Genomic DNA, 22,854 nt, shown 5'->3' with positions numbered 1-22,854 from the left:
TGGATAGCATAATTAGTACGGTGAGGTCGGGTCACTAAAGTTATTCCATTATTATCATATAGTTTCGTGCTCCTATTCATGATATCAGCTTCCCACTTGAGTGTGTCATGCAATACGGTGCAATGCAATTGGATCGCAGTGATAGCGGCTACGCGGCGGGACAGGTGGATATTGGTTCAATATGAAGCCGGCCAACTATTTATTGGTGGGGTTCGCAAACCGAATTTCTGTGATTGGAGTTGTCTAATCCTTTGAGCTCTCTGTGCGGTCTGGGATCGTACTAGTTTGCTCAGCCCCGGCGACTATTGTGGCCGCGCGATAGCGGCGCAGTCTCGGCGTCAGCTTGTTGGAATCACGGTATTCATATATCAAGCCTTTGTTGTATGTTCAAACACATCCAATTTGTCGCATCCAATTATCAAAGCATCGATTTGCCTTGTTTCTGAGAAATTGTATCAGTTTACATCTCTGAATGACGTTCTGTCTGTATGGCAATCGGATTCTATTTAATCCTAACAGATTTCATCACATCACATTATATGTATCTCTACATTATACATTATCTCACACAATACCTTGGTATGCTTACTACATACTAGTAAAAAGCATTTATAGATTTTCTTCAATTTAATTAAATTCGATGAAACTCACACATTACCTACACCTACTTATTGCATGAAAAAGTACTTCAAGTACAAGTTGGTGACATAACTTTTCCATTGCTTGCGTGTGTATTCAGCAAGCCACCATACAATACAATATAACTTAATTGAAATATACACAGCATAAATTACATTATACTAAAAGCGATCTCTTTCAGGCAACCTTCTCCTCTTTCTTCAAAGACTTACGGAACAAATGCTTCGCAGGTCCTCCCGCACGGAGCCGCCCGAGCTGGTGGGCGTGATGCGCGCCGCCACCGACGACATCGACTCGCTGGTGTGTCCCCCGCCGCCCACCGACCCGCCCGTCATCTCCGACGACATGATCTCCGGACTCATCGTGCCTGCTCCCGCTTGGAGTGAGTGTATCTTGTTTCTCTTTCTTGCTTCTTCTTCTTCTACATTGATTAGCTGGTGTGTCCCCCGCCCCCCACCGACCCGCCCGTCATCTCCGACGACATGATCTCCGGACTCATCGTGCCTGCTCCCGCTTGGAGTGAGTGTATCCTCTTTCTCTGTCTTGTTCTTCTTTTTCCATTTTGAGTGTCTTTAAAAGAGGTTGGTGAATGCTGCTGAATTTGAGAGCTGGAATCATAGATGCTCCTGCTTGGAGTAAGTGTACCTTCTTTCTCTTTCTTCTTTTTCTTCTATAGAGGCGGGTAAAACTTCTAAATTTCACAGATGGAACCACAACTGTAGATGCAAGCATGATGTCACTGATGGGCCTTGAATAAACCTTTTATTTGTATACACGTAAGATATATTCTTACCTAGTGATAGAAGGTTCACTTCAAAATCCCAAGGTCCGGCGATAACTTTTATTTGATTTTCATAACGTAAATTTAATTCATTTCAGTAACTATTCTACCCAATTTAACACTTTGGGATAAAACAATAAAACAGAGATAGGCCGTTATTTTGATAGGTACTCGCCCTCATCAAACCATTACGGGTAGTTCCGGTTGACCTAGAAACTTGAAACTGGCACAAAGGGAAGTCTCGTAATAGCTCAAACACCCTGTATAACGTAACCTGCCATGGACTTTTCATCACGTTATTGTTGCGGCAAAATATGACGTCAAATCCTTGGACTGAACAATGCTGCACTTATCAGAAAACCTTATAAGAAAAGCTACACGCTATAAAAACAGACTACCTTATTTCTTTTATTTACTTTTACCTTATTGCTCTTAATACCAACAACGGGTAAAAAACCATTCACTTCGAAAAAGCTGCCGAACTTTTAGGGGTTTATGTACGCGTTAAATGTTTATTTTATTACCAGCCACCATCAAAGTTACAATTCAGAAACAAAATGCAAACTAATAAAAAGTACGTTAATAACCTCTGGTTGATGGATGCTTTCTTAATCTCCATCAAAAACTTGATGAATATCCGCTAGGAACATTACTCGCGGGGCACTCTTACCCCCTTATTCATAGAGAAGTTACAAAACGTTTTAACTAATAAACTGTTTTGTCCCTCTCTGTCAAAGAACAAATTGTTCTTTGTCGGAGAGGGACAAAACAGTTTATTAGTTAAAACGTATTGTAACTTTTCTATGAATAAGGGGGTTAGCCTTTTACGGGGGCCGTGAAAATGTTGTTTACTTAGCTTTTTACTGAGGAAAAATTTGTACCGCCTGCGGCCGTGTTACCGCGGTCACAAGTGCGGGTTAAATGATCATTAACAACACAAACTTAGTTTAGATTAGGAGCGAGAAGGAGATTAGCCGCCGGCCCTGTGTGTGGCGTGCTAACGATAATAGGAACCACACGTTACAGCGCCCATTACTTTAGAGAACAGATGCCTACCTACGCGGTTTATGTGAAGGCAACGTTTACGAATGAAGCGAAAGTTTAAACCAGTTTTCAGGGTGTCTAGTCCTGTATTTGTCAGATGCATAAAGTATTTGACTGCGCTTAAATCTGTTTGTAGAGTACATACTTTTTACAAATTTTTGTTGTAGGAGCTATAGTGTGTTACAATAGTAGCAGTAAATGTTATAGGTTTTGATGTAGCGAATAATTTGTTTTATGTTCATTCGTAAATAGTAAAGTAATTTATAGTCGGCGTTAACAACTCGTTTTGTCTACAAACATCCTTATTTTTTGCCCATCAAATATCATTTTCGCTCTTTTTGCCGACATAGTCAAATTTTTCTTCGCAAATGGTGAAATAAAGAAAAACGAACGACGGAATAAATATTTAGCAATGACTTCCTTGTGGATAGTTGCCAACGACACTACAGTACCTCCGCGGCAACACAAAGACGAAAGTCCATGGAAAATATATAGCGCTCCAAGACTTTTCCTTCGGACTTCAGTGGAATTGACAACTTTTTTTCAAATTATATTTACATTTTTTACGTCAGGAGACTTATGCTTTCGCCCGAGCTAAATTTTATGCCAATTTTATTTCCTCTATCGGCGTGACTAATTAATAGAAATTCGCAATCGATGGAGTCTCGGCTGTAGCTTTTAGACGCAGTGGAACCCAATCAGGTCTCATCGCCGCCACCGCTGCCGCTGTTTGTGCAATCCCACGCGACTGGTCAAACGTATCAAATGGCATCGGTTACCACGTTAATTAACACTCCAGTCTTGTTACCGAGTTGCTCGAAGTTGTCCTACGAGCACACATCACGGGCACTGCCATTATACGTTTACCTGAACTGACACTTTCTGTAACTGCTTCTCCGCAAAGCGTTGGAAGTTTTGCCCGTGAATAAAGAATGTACATGTTTTTAAGTTACCTGGGAACGTTACGGGCAAGTTGAGTCTTTGTGCTCGGCGGATGTAGCCACTACACTCCGCGCGGCTTTCCGGCCCGAGATGGGTTCCGACGACACAATTTATCTTCAGCCAACAATAATGCTTATCTTTAAGGACCTTTCGAAACAATTCAGCTTTCAGAAATCTCCGTTTCCACTGAATCTTGTCGAGGAGGCGGATCTTGTGAATTTGCTCCAATAACGTCCATTAGCTCACATATCGGCTTTCAGCGAGCCAACTCAGCTTGTTTTCGCTGGATCGGCAGCGCAAACTTAATTAAGTAGGTCATGCGTCGTGCCGATAAAAAATGCGTGTTGCATAGACAAGCGTATCCATTACAGATATAGGTATTGTATGCGGGGCGGGGTGCAGCGGCTAGGTTTATTCGGATGTGTGGATACACCGCAGCGTGCGCTTCCGTCGCTGCCGCACTAATGAATCCGCAAATGACTGCCGCCATTATGCTTCATGCACAGACAGTCATATATCGCTTCGTACGGCTTCTATCTACGTTACGATGATTGCTTTCCTTATTATTGAATCGATCCATGATAAGTTTATACCGGATATAACTCCTTTACTTCAGGCATTAACATAATGTTTTTGATACTTATTGACGAAACGTCAGGTCTTTTAAGTGTTTCCATTAATAAACATCGTGTTTTGAACGGTCGCGTACAGCCGTCGCTCGCTACCGCTATAAAGCATTTCCCGCGGCGGTATTGACGTCATCATTCATTTTCATTCCGCGCCCACCGCCTAACAAGGCGCTCTTCAATCTCTATGCCCATGTAATACTTGGCATCTTTCCCAAAACACAGCGATTCTTCATCGAGTTCCGATTGTGGCATAAGCCAGCATTATAATATATTGTGCATAATACCGTTGACAAAACACGTATCCCCGGCATCGTAACGACTGCGGGTTATTGATCGTATCGTTATCCCAATTTATAGCACTTATCATACGTTATAGGCGCGATATTACATTTCGCTGGATTATTGCACACGCTCGGTTAAAACTTTCGCAATATAAATGATACATTCTCGTTCAGATATTATGAAGTGTAAATGTACGGCGGGTAAGAGGCTCATTGAGATGTGCGGCGCGGCCCCCCAGCCGCTTGTAATATCATTACGTATAATTGCGCGCGTGTAACGTGTCCCATCTCTCATTACACAGCGCATATTGTATTCCGACCGGCACAAAATAAAATGTCAAGAGTCGCAAAGCGGCCGCAATAAATAGCAGATGCGTCGAATATTTATGGCCATTTTATAACCGGTACAAATCTGCTTCAATTCTTAAAATTTACAACCTGCTTAATTGGTTTATTCCGGACATAAATTCTGTTTAGTAGAAAAGTGTCTTCTGGGGGATAAAGTAAACTCTTTTCCGCTTAACTTTGCAGCAATATATTCGTCTTTTTGTTTATTATTTTGGCAACGGGAAGGTGCTTCGTTAGTAGTATAAAATTGCAGTGATTTATGATGACAGGCGCGCGTTACAAGGGGCAATTATGAGGATATTGACGGACGTAGTGGGCTGCTGGAGTGCCGCGACGTGGAGCGTCCTCGGAACAATGGCCCACAATCATCATTTATCTTCGTGTTTTCATATAACAAGACAATTTACGAACCTGGATCCCTTGCACTAATGGTCCCCGTCACTGCGTTGCGAAAATGCTTTTATTGTGGGTTTGGTGTAGAACCTTTTGTGAACGTAATAATTTTCTTTGTTGTGGACGACATAAGGCTATGGATACCTTTAGCCACCTATTTACTTTCACTGATTTACTTTTAAAATACTGCTTCTAACAAAAAAAATATTAGGCTACCTAAACGTCAAACTTATGAAAATTATAAAAAAAACTAATAAGTGCATATTTCGGTATCGGAGCAACTGATTTTTATGAAACTAACTCAGTAATCAATGCACATTGAATGGCACAAAAAGTTACAGAAAAAGACGCACCAAACAAGCTGGATAAGAACAGAAGAAATATGAATATTGTCTCGATTGGAAAAGATAAAATAAGAAGAGCAGATAATCTGTATGATTGGAAAAAAACATAAACGGCTTATATTATAAGTTAAAAGTTCCACGGATTACAGAGTGCTTAAATAGAAAATATAATACCGATTTAATCCCTTGCAAGTCTGAGGTAACCTGGATTGTATACTTAAGATTAAATATTTACATAGCTAAAATATAAAATAAAACTTTCAAAACTACATGAAAACAAAGCTATAAAATCCAAGGGTTAGTGCAGCAATTTGGCATTACGTATTATGTTTACACACATACAGTTTGAATAACTATTACGTTTAACTTTAAAACAAAAAAACTAATATGTAATCTTCCTATAGAAAAAAATATAAACATGATTTTTTATCGGATTTGTAAAAAAAATATCGCTGTAAATTTATAACCGTCAATAAAAATTCCTTCTAGTTCCTCAAACACGCCGCAAAGCAATCTCGCCGCCAATGTGACTTGTGTGATAAACCTCTTTTTAGCTGCGTATATTTTTAGAAGCAGAGTGTGAGGGGAGCGCCCATAACAGTTTGAAACAGAAAAACTGCCTCGACCTACAAATAAAGGCTGCGGCCCTACCCGAGGCTATTTACTTGAGCTCGATGCGGCTGCGACCAAAAACTCATTGTGTGACTTCTTGTCATAAAGTGGCTTCACAGTGGCCACAGTGGCCTCTGCATAAAAGTTTCCCACTAACGCTGTAATTTCCTACAATGTTATTGAAAACTTGAGGCTCTTTATAGGCAGCCATATTGGAAACGTTCAGCTCGGCTTGACCCGGAGCTGCATCGTAAGGTTCCCGTCACCATGTTATTGTAAAGGATGCCATATTGAAGTAATTCAAGAGGCGTTATCCAAGCCAAAGGGATATTGGCTATCGGTGGGTAACCGATATAGCGTGATTCACTTTAGAACAATGTGTAACTTGACTGCCACTTGAACGCAGGTTTTGGTTACTGAATAATATCTATTCCATACTAATGGTAAATTATAATTATATTTAAGGTATATGTAGATAATTTATAAATGCCAATCAATTAGAAACTCATCTAAAATCCGCGCTGATTAAATTCCTCAAGTTGGGACAATTTGATTGTCACTTCCAATAAAAGTTTGGACAGATCGCATAATTTATACAAATGTCGATTTATTTATACAGATTGATTGTTTTTATCGAGACGAACTTTTTATTTATTTCAATCCAATCTGAGATACATGTTTAACTTTTATATTTCTTAGGGGCGTACAGCTGGAAAATAAAAGAAAAACAAGTTGAGAAAGTAAAAAGTCGTTTAGGAGTAGAACGGACTTGTAGTAAACTTTGTGTTCGGAATTTACAAATAAAAAAACTTAGTTCTAACACTTCAGTTGAAGTTTATACACATAATATTTTTCCGACTAATGTGTTATTTATGTTTGGAAGTAAGTTTATACTTTAGAATTATTTTCCCGATTTGACCCAATTTCTTTACAGGAGAAGTCGGATCCCCACAAATTCATTTGTAATATTGTAGAACCATAATACCGAAAACGTCACCGCTTTGTCCACCTTCATTAATTTGGCGTCGGTGTTCCGACGGCAGCGTCGAAAAACTTTCTTGTTTGGTTCAAGCGTCGACGGTTACGATTACGCTTTGACAATTAACGTTTCAAAGGAAAAATAACTGTGTAGTATTATACTTTTCTGGGGGAAATAAAAATAGACGAGTATTTAATTGGTGAGCTTTACACGGCGTCCGCTTTGAGCGGACAGTCGCTTTGACTCTTCTCGCCTAAACCAATTTCCGATTCACTGTTGATAGAAACATGGTCCACTATACCTTGCTACCTTTTTTTCAATTGTTGTTTTCAGCCAGGTAAAAGAGGGTGTTATGTTTGATATTAAGGAATTAAGGGTGACCAAATATTTAAACGAAATTAAATCTGCTATGCGGCTGTTATTTTTCATTGAATTACTAACTCATGTCTGTATACATACTTATTTTATCAAATTAAGGAATCAGTTCAGAACTTACGAGACTTTCAGCATTCAGACTTAAGTATTCTAACAGGGAACACCCAAATATTCCGAAAAACTTTTTTCCGAATATGATAACCCCGAATATGTAATTTACGAAATATTGCAATACCGATTTTTTTAAATACCGAATTATAATAATCACGAAAATTATAATTTCGAATATTATAATCACGAATATTGTTATTACGATTGTTAAATATACGAATGTTAAAAAATACGATTACTTTAATATACGAAAAATAAAATACCGATTTATTATAATCACGAAAAAGTCAAATCCCGATCGGAAATATGATAATTCGTGATTTTGACAAAAAAACATAAACGTATTTAAAACTTTAGAACTTTAGGTGCGACGACGAGCAAAGCGAGGAGGAGCGTGTTAGGTGCACATAGATATCGAAAAACAAAGCGGAGCGCAGCGAAGCGGAGCGGAGCGTTTCAAATATAGAGCAAAACAATTGCTAGGATTTTTATGGCGTTTAAACTTAAAAACCTTAGGACCTAAACCTAAAGATAGGTGCGACGACGAGCAAAGCGAGGAGGAGCGTGTTAGGTGCACATAGATATCGAAAAACAAAGCGGAGCGCAGCGAAGCGGAGCGGAGCGTTTCACATAATATAGCTTAAAAAATATTGTTTTTATACGCATTATGCTGCATTATTCATATAACCATTTCTTGTTAACTAAGAAACATTCGGGAATTTGTATTTTCGGAATATTAAAACTTCGGGATTCGTAATTTTAACAATTCGATATAATAAAAAATCGTACTTTTGAAACATCGAAATAATAATATTCGGAAAATTGACTTTCATCATTTTAATAAATGTGTTGTATGAAATTTCGTTTATAAACTATTCGTGATTTTCGTTATTCGGAAACTTAAAATTCGGGATTGTGAATTATTCGGAACTATGAAATTCGAAATTTTAAAAATCGTTATTTTCATATTCGTAAAAAAGTAATTCGGAATTATGTAGTGTACCCATTCTAACAATATTAGATGGCCTGCCAGACGGCCATACTCGTTACATTAAGTACCTACATTTGCAATCCCAAACACTAATTACATAATGATTTTCCCCATTCAGGTAAAGAGTTATACAGTCCTGATCCCGACCATGGAGGCGATATGATGGGCACAGGGCCTCCCAAAGTCAGCTCCAGAACCAACTCGTTCGAAATAGAGAACCTACTGAAGGTACGTCCCCAATAAATACTTTATATATGTATATGTATATATACAACCAAATATTTCATATTCTATTCCGACTGTGTATTCTGTGAAACGTGAATTGCGCAACCAATATTTGTTTTGTGCCGTCCCCGAATGAATTTGAACCTTTTGTAACCCTTGTGTGACACGTACCCGTAATTACGCACGAATTCCGTATATGAATGTAAGATTTATATTTATCCACCTACCTATTTTTGTAAATACAAAACCAAATTATCGCTTTCCCCGAACTTTTTCCCGTAATTTTACCTTTTTACTCGATCCACTTACTTATTACAAACCGTCGCTGTTTTGTAAATAGCTTTTTCGATTTGAAATTTTAGAGGGTGTCAATAGAATATCATAATTATTTCCCATGTACAACCTACAAAGCAAGCATCAGCCTAAATAAATAAATGCTTTAAGTTTATGATATCGATAACCAAACTAAAATCCATCCTACACGTAAATGTAATGACGTTTATAAGCGTTTACACCATCCCTTAAAATTGTATTGACACCCAAGTACCCCCCCCCCTCCACCCCTTACCCCCACCCCGCAAGCCGAGCACCGCCGCGCCTGCATGCGGAGCACGTGGAATGCCGCACTGGATGTCTCTGTCTGTCCGAGGGTGCAACATGACTAACGGCAGATGATTAATAGAAGGTTCCACGTCAGAGCGCGGAGCAAGTGACTGGGTGGTGCCGCTCGCCCAACGACACTCGGCGTGGGAGCCCTACAGGCAGTGTGGTGAGCGCCGCCGCTGGGACGCCCTCGCGCCATCTCTCCGACGTCGACAAGCTCAGGAAGGTTCTGTGCGAGCTTGTCGACACTGAAAGGGCGTATGTGAAGGTTTGTTGGTTTCTTTCATGTTTGTTTGTTTTGAGTTGGGAAACCTGTGTTTTGTAGCAGAGTTGAGTGCTGTTTCGGAGAATTTTACATTTGAATTGGTACAAAATACACGTACATGATTTACCTTAATTATTGTACCATTATTATTATAATGTTAGTCGGCAGTCATATCATTTGCATCACGTCATTTATAAAATTATTTACATTACAGTTTTGACTGCCTAGTTTAGATTAAAATCTTTATTTTTTCTGCTATGTTGCTCGTAACTTGTAACCCAGTATTTTTACAGTCCACAAAAGCTAAATTTATGTATCAGGTCCCACGCGCCGCGATTAGTTAGAGGAACAATGTAAACATTTTAATTTACAGTCCAATTAAGTCGTATTTGTATTCTGCCCACCAGCTCAAAAATGAAATAGGGTTTTGAGTAAAATTTTAGTTTTAGTATGTAAGCAAGAATATTTTATTTAGTTACCTACTAACGAACTTACTACCTAAATGGTGACACTTTACTTACTACTTTTAAATATCTACGTAAACCTGACTGGTTAATATAAGTACTTCATTCTCTCTGGTTAATCGACCATGAGCTATAGAGATTGAATACTACATAATTCATCGAATAAATGTTCATATCTTTGACTGCGGGTTCCAGCCAGGTATCCAACCCAATTAGCTGACGATACCAAACCACTGAATGTCAAATTAAACTCTCACTAACTGAAATTCCGCCGAACAAAGTTAATTCCCAACGAAAGTAATCGATAGCCGACGATCAGAAACTAGTTGACAAGTTTGTGTGAGGATTAGAGTTGGCAACTAGTGGCGCGTCGGCGTCCTATAAATTATACCTAGAATCGAGGCAGCCTCAGTTACCAACTACCCACAACAACAAAACTTCCACTGAACTCCCACCTTCACAATGAGGGCGCCTGCACCACACCATTACAAAGCGGTCAATACTTAAACAGACTGACAATCTCGTAAAAGTTGCTAAACGCCAACTTTAAGGCCCGTGTAAATATTCATTTAACCGGAAAACTTTTAATGAAATTATAAAGCGTATTGCGAACTGGCATGAAGCTCACACCTGTGGCGGATAATTCCCCCATTTAGCCGTCGTTTTTGCTCAATTTATAGCCGTAGCGGTTGTTTAGAGCTTCTGACGGCATTGATCAAGTGAGTCTATCTATCAATACGGCCGCAGATAATAAACAGGAAGATAAAGTCGTGTTCGTAGCAGTTGAAATTTTCATTATATCAACTATATCGTATAACTCTCTTGTATTTATATTTGTCTGATTTTAGATTTTAAATTATTGATAAATACAGTATTATTAAAGATGTAAATAATTTGTAAGCTGAAGAATTTTTTGATGTATTTTAGCTCAAATACGAATAAGTTTAGTACATAGGCATGTTTAAAATGCGCGGATGCGTGCGATCGATCCGCCGCCTCAGCCGCACGGTGCGTTATTGAAATAACACCACATTCATTGCAGCACCTGAACAATTTGCTCGAGAACTACTTGGAGCCGCTCAAGAGGGAAACTTTTTTATCGAACGCGGAGATCAACGCGTTGTTCGGGAACATTCAGGAGATAGTGGCGTTCCAACGCCAGTTCCTGCAGAACTTAGAGGACGCCATCGAGGCAGAGCCTAACTTCCATCACTTTGAATTCTCCAGCCAATTTAAGGTGAGCCCCGTAATGCGTATCCTGTTAACTAACTTTGCATTCTTGGTTCACTGGTTTCGCAACTTGATGAATACCTTTAGCTGACGTGTGCTTAGTTGTTAACAACTTGTTATATTGTTTGCAGAATGTGCTGTTTGCAGTCGGGAGTGCTTTCTTGTACTACGTCAATCATTTCAAGTTGTACAGCTCCTTTTGCGCTAGTCACAGTAAAGCTCAAAAGGTTTTGCATCCGAGTAAGTGTCACCCTCATAAGTTGCTAAAGTTTTGTAGACACAAACATCGATGAGTTTATATTATGTAACTAACTGTATGTATTTTTAGATGAAGGCAATCAGGCTCTGCAGGAGTTCTTGGCGGCGAGGAACCCGAAACAGCAGCATTCGTCAACGCTGGAATCTTACTTAATTAAACCGATTCAGAGGATACTCAAGTACCCGCTGTTACTTCAACAAATGAGAAATTTGACTGAAGATGACTCCGAAGAGCATCAACACTTAGTTGGTAAGCACATATGAGTTTATTACACATTATAAGCACACATACACATTATTAGATGAAGAGTAAGGCAAATGTTGTGACATGTAATATTTTCGCCAGCTTTTCGACATATGTTGTAAATATATTATGTTGACGTAGGCATAGCTTCTTAGATTCTATTCTATCATATTCTATGAAGAAGCAAAGATCATGTGTCCTTTTTTAGCTCAGCCAACCGAGTTTCAATGTATCTTCATTGTTGTATTTAATATTTATTTAACAAATCACAAGTCAGCAGACTTTGTGAAATGTTTATATAAGAAGTCAAAGATTCCTCTTGAAAATTTAAGCAATTTTGTTATTACTTCTCTCATTTAACAAATATTACCATAAAGTTCACACAGCATTCGCCTAAGTTTGCAAGCAATTAGGTCGTAAAAGATAACTTTACTCGTTACACCGCCCTTCTTTTGAAACGTCCCTACATTCCGAAGTGTGATACGCATTCTTGCTAACATTGTTATAACAAGTTTTGTTGTCGGGCCGATGAATTCTTAAATTATGCGCATGAATTGATTTGAGCTGCTTTTGTTTTGTTTGTTTTTTATCTGTGACGAATATGGAATATCTTACAGGATTATACAAAGTACCAGTATTAAGTTTTTTTTTTCTTTAATAAGGTGTTAGGTATTTATGATGCCACGCACTAATGTATTGTTGTGGTTGCCTACCTGTCCTTTATATTCTTCTTCTAACGATTAGGTACGGTGGCCTGCGCCTAAAAGTATACAGGCGGACATTTTAAAATAGCGATCTCAAGCTCACATGCTGCTCAAGCACATCCACATAAACACCACTGCTACACACATCACACACAACACGTCCCCGGATTTATAACAGATGTAGCTGGTCCCTTCATCATCAGGGATCGCTATTTTAAAAACTCCGCCTGTATACTTTTAGGCGCAGGCCACCGTACATAAGGGCTAGGATTCATATAAAAATTGTTGTCATTATTTACATCCATATCAATGGTCACATCTCTATAAGTATACACATGCGAAGGGCATTAATAGTGTTCTCATCGTACAAACAATGCCTTGGAATCCTCAGGCTACTGCAGACTCATATGACCCGACTGTGTTCAGAAGTTCTCAGTTTGTTTGATGTGCTGATACTTTCAACCCACCCATACAGCGGTAGCATTCATTACATTACGGCGCAGTTATTACGTGTTTGCTCGGCACACACGATATCGTCAGTTCAATTCCCGAGGCACAAACAAAAGTACATACTTCCGCAGCGGCTGCGGCAGACGACCTACTTATAGACGCACGGGGGTCACTCTATACGACAAAAACTAAGTTTCAGAGCGCTGCTGCGCGAGCCACGACTCTATCTCGTTGTATTAAACGTGCCGATTGCACAACAGCTCTCGTTCGTTAGTTTTTATTCAGTAGAGAGTAACCCTCCAGATACGAGCCCGGAGATCACGAAACTTCATTAAAATAATACATTACGGCGACATTGCTTTATACTTTTATCTGAAATGAAAACTTTTTAATCTAACTTCAGAACGTAATAGCATTTGCCTGTAACTTCACTTAGCTTTTAAATAGATTGATGTTACGAGTGCAGAGCCACTTTTTAATTGCATCGTATGCGGACCATTTTACTCATGTTATCTACTTTGGAATACGTGTCGGGATAATTTAATTTAATTATTTTACTTGCAGAGGCTCTCAAAGGCATGGAGAAGGTTGCGGAACATATAAATGAGATGCAACGGATACACGAAGAGTATGGTGCTATATTTGATCATTTGTTTAGGCAACATCAAAAATCTTGCAAACAACCCATAGATCTAAGTCCTGGTAAGCATTGAGTTATCAAAATACCTTATAGTTATTGAATTGACATCAATACAAAAAAGATTACTACTATCTATAAACCTATCACAAAAGCAGTATTCATAAAGCAATGTTCGTATCTGAAACTAATATCCCAACATACTTAAGCTGTAAAGTAATTTTCACTTGAAAGTTTTCATGAAGTATGTATTATGTTACTTAAGAAAACTTAAGTCTTCACTCATCTGCCTGCAAACTGGCAAGTAAGTTCATAAACAGCTATGAAATACAAATTATCTCATCCGAAGTTTACCACTGTAAAGGCGCCGTCGCACCAAAAGTCCGTTCAAAGCATCGTATATCTGAATAGATCGGCGATTAAACTCTAACTTAACATTATACAGTTACAATAGCTTCAATAACCGTGTTAATGTTGTTTCAGGTGATTTGTTATACTACGGAGGCGTAGAATGGTTAAATATTTCAGACTTTTTAGGAAAAATAAAGAAAGGGTTAGAACTGCACGCTATGTGCTTCGTTTTTAAATCCGCCGTTGTCTTCCTCTGCAAAGAAAGACTGAGACAAAAGAAGAAACTTATGGTAATTTTTTTTATCGTTCATCTCGATCTTGTATTATTGTCTTATCTTAAAGTCTATACATAAAAAAATATAAAGGGCTGATTTTTCCATAGCCAGATAAAAGTTATCTGGGGAATAATTCGTCTATACATAAAAAAAATTATAAGCGCTGATTTTTCCATAGCCAGATAAAAGTTATCTGGGGAATAATTCTGATGCTATCTATCTAAATGTTTGTATATATTAGATAGAAACTGCGACAATTTTATCCGTCAGATAATATTTATCTGATTATTGAAAAATCAACCCTAAATCCAACATAGCCATAAAAATCATGGCTTTACATTTTTTTTACGTAGAGCTATATTAGTGTCCCACTGCTCGGCATGACATAACATGAACTAAAAAAAACGCAATTCTCAGGGAGTATCGTCGAAGAACAACTCGAACGAGGTGGAGATCATCAGGTACCAGGTGCTCATACCTGTGACGGAGGTGCAAGTGCGCGCGTCCTCGGCCAAGGACATGGACAGCCACTTCCTGTGGGAGCTCATCCATCTGCGCTCGCAGCTGCAGCGCCGCTCGGAGAAAGTCTACGTGTTGTCCAACAGGTAATATATCACTTTTAACGATAAGGCCGCCTATTTAGCTCACTGTTATTTTGTAATGTGATATGTTGAGTTTTTGTTTTGTCAATAAAGTCATATTGTATTGTATTGTAATAGTTGCAGCAACATAAAAAGCGGATACGGAATATGGTTCAGTTTTATACTGAATTGGTGTTTTGGAAAACACAATGGCACATTTTGAAAAAAAAAACTCCAGTCGTGGAAGCTTTCTCTCTGAGGAACGATTGTTTAATTCGTAAATACTTACTATTTATAAAATTACCAGTCTTGAAGATCTTTTTTCTAGTAACGGCTTCCCTATAGCACTATTCACAGGCCATGGCGAAATAACTAGTTGAGATCTTCCAGCCAGCCAAATGCCTTTACAAACTTAGAAACAAAGTGACACTTGAATATTAACCCACAGCACTGCAGACTTCCGCAACGCATTCCTGAAGACAATCCGTCAGATCATTCGCGAGTCTGTGCGCAACATGTCGATCCCGTCGACCGGCCGCCTCGCCCCCGCGCCGCCCCGCGCGCCCCCCTCGCACACACTCGAGCGGGAACGACCTAAACACCAGGTGCGTAAAGCTTAATGTTGAATAATTTACATTATGTGCTCTAGGTCTGAAGATCTCCTAGCTAGCAACCACTGCCATCTATCTAAGTCCTAGGTAACGTGTTTTCTATTCGTGGTTTTCAAAAAGAAACTCGTTTTGCTACGCGCTACGGTCCGCTACGAACTTGCTACGCCGCGCCGTAGCATTTATTTTCAACAAGTGATACTTGACAACATTATGTTTGATTGTATATTCTTTCCTTATCCTATCACTGTATGAAATAGAACCTTACCCGTCCTCATCATCATCATCACCATAACTACCACTGATGTCCTCTATCCCCGGCTAACCATCTTCTTCTTACTATCTTTAACCACATTGCCACCGCAGGTGACGGTGATGCAAGGGTCGCACACGCTCGGCAAGACTCGCAAGAAGTCGAGCGGCCAGCGTCTCTCGGCCGGCAACATCGAGGTCGGCGAGCTGTCGAGAGAGAACTCGCACGAAGCTGATGAACCGCCCCCGGAGACACCCTTCCGACACCGCAGCAAGACGCTTGGGGATACTGCAGGTAAGAATGGAATAAATGGCTAATGGTCACCGCACATATGACCGTAACGTAATGGCTGATTTTGCAACTACGCTTATAAAAATGTATCTCAGCTGGAAATGCTACCCTCACAGGTGTCCTGTGTTGTTACATGACAGTTAAAACTTATCTTGTATTTTTTGAATATCAGATGAATGTAAAACGTGTGATTTTATGAGTACCTCTCAGGATTAGACTGAGATTTGCACAAGTTCGAACATTATGTTTCATAGATTTCATGGATTTTGACTAACAAACATAAATTTAGAATGATATGATTTTTTACTTCGTTTCCGGTACTAATCAAAACACACACACATAACAACTGCATGCGCGTGTCAAACTAACCCTCAACTTACCCCAAAGCCGAGGCGACGCAGCGCGCGCCGCCGCCGCCGCCGCCGCTCGACAGCGGCAAGTCTGACGCCTCCAAGTCTGAGGGAGAAGACGAGCCCCCGGCCCCGCCGCCCAAGCGAGGGTTAGGCCGCACCCCCAACCACCTCACTCTCAGGTACCAACATATGTACGGGTTCACACACCAACACCTACGCGACACTCGTTTCTGCTTGTTGCGCTTTTGTTTTTCCGTAGGTTTGCTCGTTTTCTACTCTTACATGTGTTTTACTTCGATGATGTTATTATGATTTGTGATTTAGTTTTGGCTTCACACAGCATATTTATTTTCCATTTCATCTTCACGAATATTTTGGCCATTTACGATGAAGAAGGGTATTGACGGTGGTGGTGTTCTCTGGTTCCAGCACGACGTCGACGCTGAGCGCGGGCAGCACGGGCAGCCAGGCGCGCCTCATCCAGTCCTCGCACCAGCCCACCCAGTACCAGCCCACCATGGTCAAGGAACTAGGTAAGCAGGAGTCTCACTCACTTAAATCATCACCGGAGAGGAAGAGGTCGTCGTCGGCACCAGAAAAGAAGATCAAAGTAGTCAGGTCCTGCAGTGGCAGCAGCATCAGCCGTGAACGATCGCCCAACAGATCCGCCGACCGGTCACCCAACAGATCAATCGACCGCGTCTCACCAGACCGAGACCGCGTTACGAAGGTTATCGTCTGCAAATCTCCAAACAAATCTAGCTTAAAGCAAACAAAGACGCTGCAGCGCTCTCCTAAAGGAAGCATCGACCACGGGAAGTCGCCTCGCGGGTCGATAGACAAGTCGCGGTCGCCGCAACAGAGCTTCGACGGATCCAGGTCTCCGCGAGGCAGCATCATGAAGTCTAGAGAGAGCAGCATCGAGAGGTCTCGCTCACCCAAACCGAAGAAAGGTATCATGCGGACACCGCAAGCCAGCTTTGACAGATCCCCCTGCAAGTCTCCTAACATCAGTAGACGTTCCAGCGTGGACCGACGGTCATCAAAATCAGGTGGCGAGAAACTTGCCCGCCTCGGCACCAACTCACTGGATCGAATGACTCACTACTCCGCTCTAGCGAAATGCGAGGAGAAGGCGATGAAAATGGGTATAGTGGTATCGAAATCGACGGAATCGATCGCCAAGAACATCGAGCACCCGACGTGCGTGCAGTGCTACTACTCCGGCAAGCGGAGTGACAAGAAGGATAGCAAACCATCCTAGCATAAGGGGAAGGGCAAGTCCCCCAAAATGAGACGCAAGTCGTTGAGTGCCCACCACATGATGACGTCATCAGACCGCAGCAGCGTGGAGGCAGAGCCCCCTGCCGACGCGGCCAGGCAACAGGACAAGCGGGAATACGATCAAATCCACGTCTAAACTTCACTTTCATTCAATTAAAAACATTTCTGTTTTTGTATAATTTTGTAAGCGAAACTCTTATCAGTTTATTCTAATTTCAAAAGGCTGAATTTTAAATACTTGATTGTTATTTTAGAGTTGAACAAAGACTTGTTTTATCGTTAAAAAGCTGGCCTATTTTTGTCCCGTTGATGGAGCGTTTCCCTCTTTCAAATTACTAAAATAAAAGAGAAAACGTTTTCCTTGAACGCTCCTCAGATCTCCGATCCTCTCGGAGCACAAGTGGGTGTACTCCATTGAATGTCTATGAGCACCCCTTAAGTGTAGCAATTTGATCCCCATCTTTGTCGACCATCTTGCGAATGATGCTTGGATTTTAATTTTACCATCAACACTACAATATGAGATTAAATATAAATGTCAGCTAAATATAATAATAGCACAAAAGTAATAAGGTAGCTTGTGAAACTCCTACACATTTGGATTTGACGTAGGTAATTACTTACGAGTACTCGTATAGGTGTTAGGAATAGGAAACTAATAAAAATAGAATTAATCACGACTTTTATCCATTAAACTGTTTAATCGTAACCGTGTAGTTGTAAGAGTAAATGATAATAAAAAATAGATGCAACACTGTTTAATGAATACCTAGTTGGTTTCTGGGTGTTGAATGAATAACATCATTTAACACGATAAGTACATAGAAAGCGCTAAAGTGAACGTATTAATCATTTAAATTTACATACATTTGTTAGCTATTTTCTGGCAGCAACTTGTAGTTTGTAGTTTCATCCGAAACTACTTTACAATTGCATCTTTGAAATGATCTGGGACTGAAGACTGCAACTGATATGTTAACAGCTTGGCTTCATGGCGTTTGATAGACCAGTGTTGTATCTATTTATTATTTCATCAAATTAAATTTATTGTAATGCCCCATTCAAGTGCTAAGTGTTTACATAATTAAAAATGGCTGTGGAATCGAACTGACGTTAATCCTTAAACAATTATGTCATAATCTTTCTCTGATTACTTTTAGTTTAATTTTAATTGATATTATACATTCCGATATAGATTAATAATTATTATTATGTAGATGGCCTAAGTATAGTTTGTACCATTAAGTCTTCCATTTCTAAAATACCTATTATACAGTAATATTGTTTTGTTCTCGACAATTTTCTTCTGTACCTGCTCAATTTTCCTAATAATTGTAAGGATTAAGTTTATTACTTCACAAGCAAATTATAATATAATCCACAATAAATTATATGAATGTAATACGTACTATTTGATGTTCCATATTTACTATATTCGTATTTAGCGGTTGAAAAAACATGGATTATATTGCGCATCCCATTAGTTTACTTCATGATTTCAGGATGTTATTCCAATCATAATTAATTTTATATTTATAGGCAGTTGATGTAAATTATTGTACATGCAAGCCACTGTATTTGGTAAAACTATCCAACTTCGCCTTTACTTTATAAACTGTATCTATTTCGATTTTCCATATTATTCTTATTCAATTAAAAAGTTCCTCTATAGAATCCTAACAGGGTGTTGAAACCAAGAGCTCAAATATTACGCAGGTGTGAAACTGTATAAAAATATGATCTCATTTCGGGCAAACTCTCTATAAGAGTTGCTTGAATACATCTATAGGCATTACCGTGACCTTACTTTATTTTAAATTCGTTTTAACTCGTAAATTTTACAGTATTTTATTTAGCCGCTACATGCGAATACATGATATATTAACCGTACTCATAATAATTATAATGTTAACTATATACAAGATGTAGATAGTGGAGGTAACCCCGTTGTAAAGCTGTGCTTCTCACCATAGCCACCTGAGCTACTCTCATAGCCTATACATATTGTAACCACTACTCTACACTACCCTAGTTGTAGACTTTTAGCTAAAACTGGAACTGCAGTTTAGGTTACATTTATTTTCGTCGTATAATACTCTAACTTAGTCTTAGTCATGCACTGATGATAAATAATATACTACATAATATTTAGGTTATGCACTCAAATGTCAAGAATGTGTCGTGTGAAATAGATTAAATAAGTGACTAAATATACCCGATTCGATGGTGCACCCTAGACTTTATACTTTACAACTTGAAATTAAAATTGCACTCATAAATTTACTCTTCATTTTCTTAATTTGAATGTTCGATGACAATGTTGGCGGGCTTCAACTGTCTCCTCGACCTATACTCGGGCTCGGCTCTCTCACTTCCACTTTCGAAAAGGTCGGGTGATTGTTTTCAAACATCGCTGTCGTTTCTAACAGGGCAATGAACCTACGGCAACATTCATCAAACATTCAACTCTTGTGATTAACGGATCGGTTTAAATTGTGTCGAAATTGTTTAGTAGTGTGGGGATGAAGAGTTTGGTGTTTGTTGTGTTGTAGGATCGCCCGTGTGGAAACCACGCGACATGTTGAGCGAGGCGGTCGCGAGCGGGGCGATGGGCGGCGCGGCGGGCGGGGCGGGCGGGGCGGGCGCGCCCACCACGCTGCCGCGCTCGGGCCGGCCCGCGCCGCGCGCGCAGCACCTGTCTGCCAGCCGCAAGTCGCTGGCCCCCGACCACCGCCACTAGGCACCCCTCCCCTGCTCTGCACCCGCGGCCGCCAGCTCCTGGCTGTCTTGCCACGAGCGGACTGCACTCACAGGAGCAGTAATGGTTCTCACTGAGAATGGAAACTGAGACAGTCGTGTTTTGTTTTACCAATAAATATTTCCTTGCTTCACTTCGATTTCGTTCTAGTTTATTGCTTATAACCTTTTTATATTTTTTTCATTGTATTTGAAAATGTAATGTTTTTAATCAACCGAAATATAGAAGTGCCAACGTTACACTCCCAAATGTTTCTATGACTGAATAGCGCTTCCAATTATTACTATATTTGTTTTCATTATTAAAACACAATCACGCGGTTTCGCTTTGCTTGAATCCGTGGAGTATCCAATAATATGTTAACAAATGAACGTGCACTTATGAAAGCTGTATTGAGAAGAGCCTACAGGATTAAGCGCCACAATTTTGTGTAATGATTACCGTTGATTTGTATTGTTTTACGAGCAATAATTCTAGATACCTAATAATAACTGATATTGTTTTGTAAATATATGTATGTTATTCCCCTTACTTTTAACTGTATGTCACGATTATATAAGCTCAAAGTCATATTTCACTTTCAACTCTCACCCCTGTAAGACTGGTCGCGGCTCACGGAGTGGTTGTACATAGAAGCGATGTGTTCTGTCGAGTACTGTTCACGACGGTTGCTTCACCGACACTGCTTCTACTTTATAGTATTTGCAGTGTGAAGGACTATATAGAAATATGTAGTATCCCAATAACTGAATACTTTTTTATTCATAAGGAACCCGTAATTTATAGAGTGCGCCAATCTCATGTGCCACAGTTGATAATGATTTTAACTTACACATATAACCCTATGATACTGTATTTTATACCAGTGTGGGTCGAAATCAAAATGATATTCCAACACATTGTCCCGTTAAGCGCGGTAGCTAAACACTTTTACCCCATGTATGGAAAAGATAACGTTTTGAACGTTTATTTTGAATGAGACGTTTTAGTTTATTTTAAGTAGATACTAGTATCAATACTGACCCTAACTACAGTGCCAAATTAGGTACATGATGTTCGTATGTGAAGCTTTGTTGAGTCGAGCTCGGCCCGGTACACGTCGGAACCTGCTGTTCTTCATTTCGATGCATTTACAATGCGTACATACTACTACCATATAGTTCAAATGCACCCTTCTATGCAAGTACACTAGGTAGTTTTGATAATAATTTCTCTTCGTGATCAAATTTGAAAGTTCTATCATAGGCTAGGTGAATAATGTAACATGTTTCCTGTATATTTTGTTCTGTTACTTATGCATTTCAATACCTACTGTTAATTGTGTTATACATTCTAAATTTTGAATCTGTGTTGCAGTAGAAAGGTTGCACTTCGGGTAATTTGATAAATAGCTATATGGCTATTGACGAGCCCTCTTTGCCACAAGTTTTTATCAAATGTCTCAGTCAATTTTGATTAATTCCCATCTGGTAACTTTTCTACTACACAAGACGCAAGAGAATTAAATAATATTTATCATTAATTATTGTGAAAGTTATAGTATTTAATATTATATATATACTTCGTTATATTATAGCATAAACTATGATTAATTTGTGACACACGTTATATTTTAAAGTATTGTTTGACAGATCGTTTTCTGATTTATCGAAATAAACCTGTTTATTAATATACATATGTTAAAATATTCGAATTTAATAATTACGAACTTATACAATCAATTTATAGATTATTAATATACTAAGAAAATATAAATAACAAAATGAATAAACAAATTCGAGTGAAGATATGAGCTCGATCACATGTCATACTCGTGACATTTGAACTAACGTAGGAAATGGATGAATATTTAGAAAGACTTATTGGAGTAAAATACGAAAAATAAGTAACGGTGTATTAAGAGTATTGATCTTTTATCATTTACGTTTGCGCTGAGTTGCGATTGGCGTTGATTTCACATTAGTTTTATTCTCATTCTATTGTTGAACAACCAGTATCAGTAAATATTGAGAGTATAATGATTAACATTGACACCGATTATATTCCTTTCCTGTACAAGTACTGGCCAACTGTTCCATTGATATGACTATTCTAAATATCATAAATGTAATTTGAGAAACATCTTGTGATTACACGTTATTATATTATTGATATGCGTTATAATGCACCTTCACATGTTTTGTCAGTGAAAACTGAAAAGAGCATTGCATTTATGAGGTTTGATCATTAAATTTGTTTGTAATCTCAGTTAAAACAGTTGGCCATTACCCGAACAATTTGCCGCCTAGTGGCTTCTAACACAATTTCTATCGTTTAAACTTGATGTACGTATTGTATTCCTATTGATTTCCTAAGTAATATATTTAAATTATGTGACACACAATGTTGATATTACTTTTATTGCTTATGAATAAACTTAAAACATAAGTCTTGGTTTTTATTTTCTACGAGACCTTAACCTGTAAATTTTGATTTAATTAATGATAATTTTAACTTCACGTAAACGATATACTTTGTATGGAGTTCACATCGTGAATTCTCATAATTAGGT

General features: G+C 39.0%; 1 protein-coding gene across 10 annotated transcripts in view; it reads left to right on the top strand.

The window, feature by feature from the left end:
* LOC105384178 overlaps positions 1–22,730 on the top strand; it is a 122,273-nt gene extending 99,543 nt beyond the window's left edge. For 5 of the 10 annotated variants that reach the window (XM_048629212.1, XM_048629207.1, XM_038122386.2 and 2 more), the window contains 13 exons: positions 870–1,021; positions 8,588–8,697; positions 9,377–9,565; positions 11,069–11,263; positions 11,388–11,496; positions 11,585–11,764; positions 13,477–13,614; positions 14,033–14,190; positions 14,593–14,780; positions 15,205–15,361; positions 15,731–15,911; positions 16,296–16,440; positions 16,691–20,229. In XM_048629212.1, coding sequence (XP_048485169.1) covers positions 870–1,021; positions 8,588–8,697; positions 9,377–9,565; positions 11,069–11,263; positions 11,388–11,496; positions 11,585–11,764; positions 13,477–13,614; positions 14,033–14,190; positions 14,593–14,780; positions 15,205–15,361; positions 15,731–15,911; positions 16,296–16,440; positions 16,691–17,525 — 2,737 coding nt within the window. In that variant the 3' untranslated portion in view covers positions 17,526–20,229. Of the gene's footprint in view, positions 1–869; positions 1,022–8,587; positions 8,698–9,376; positions 9,566–11,068; positions 11,264–11,387; positions 11,497–11,584; positions 11,765–13,476; positions 13,615–14,032; positions 14,191–14,592; positions 14,781–15,204; positions 15,362–15,730; positions 15,912–16,295; positions 16,441–16,690 lie in introns of all 10 variants that reach the window. The other 5 variants (XM_048629213.1, XM_048629214.1, XM_048629210.1 and 2 more) reach the window with 3 other exon arrangements.
* The last annotated feature ends 124 nt before the right edge of the window (positions 22,731–22,854 follow it).

The sequence above is a fragment of the Plutella xylostella genome, chromosome 22 (assembly GCF_932276165.1).
Source record: "Plutella xylostella chromosome 22, ilPluXylo3.1, whole genome shotgun sequence".
Taxonomy (NCBI): Eukaryota; Metazoa; Arthropoda; class Insecta; order Lepidoptera; family Plutellidae; genus Plutella; species Plutella xylostella.
The sequence above is the reverse complement of the archived record's forward strand: the minus strand, read 5'-3'. Positions and strand labels throughout refer to the sequence as shown.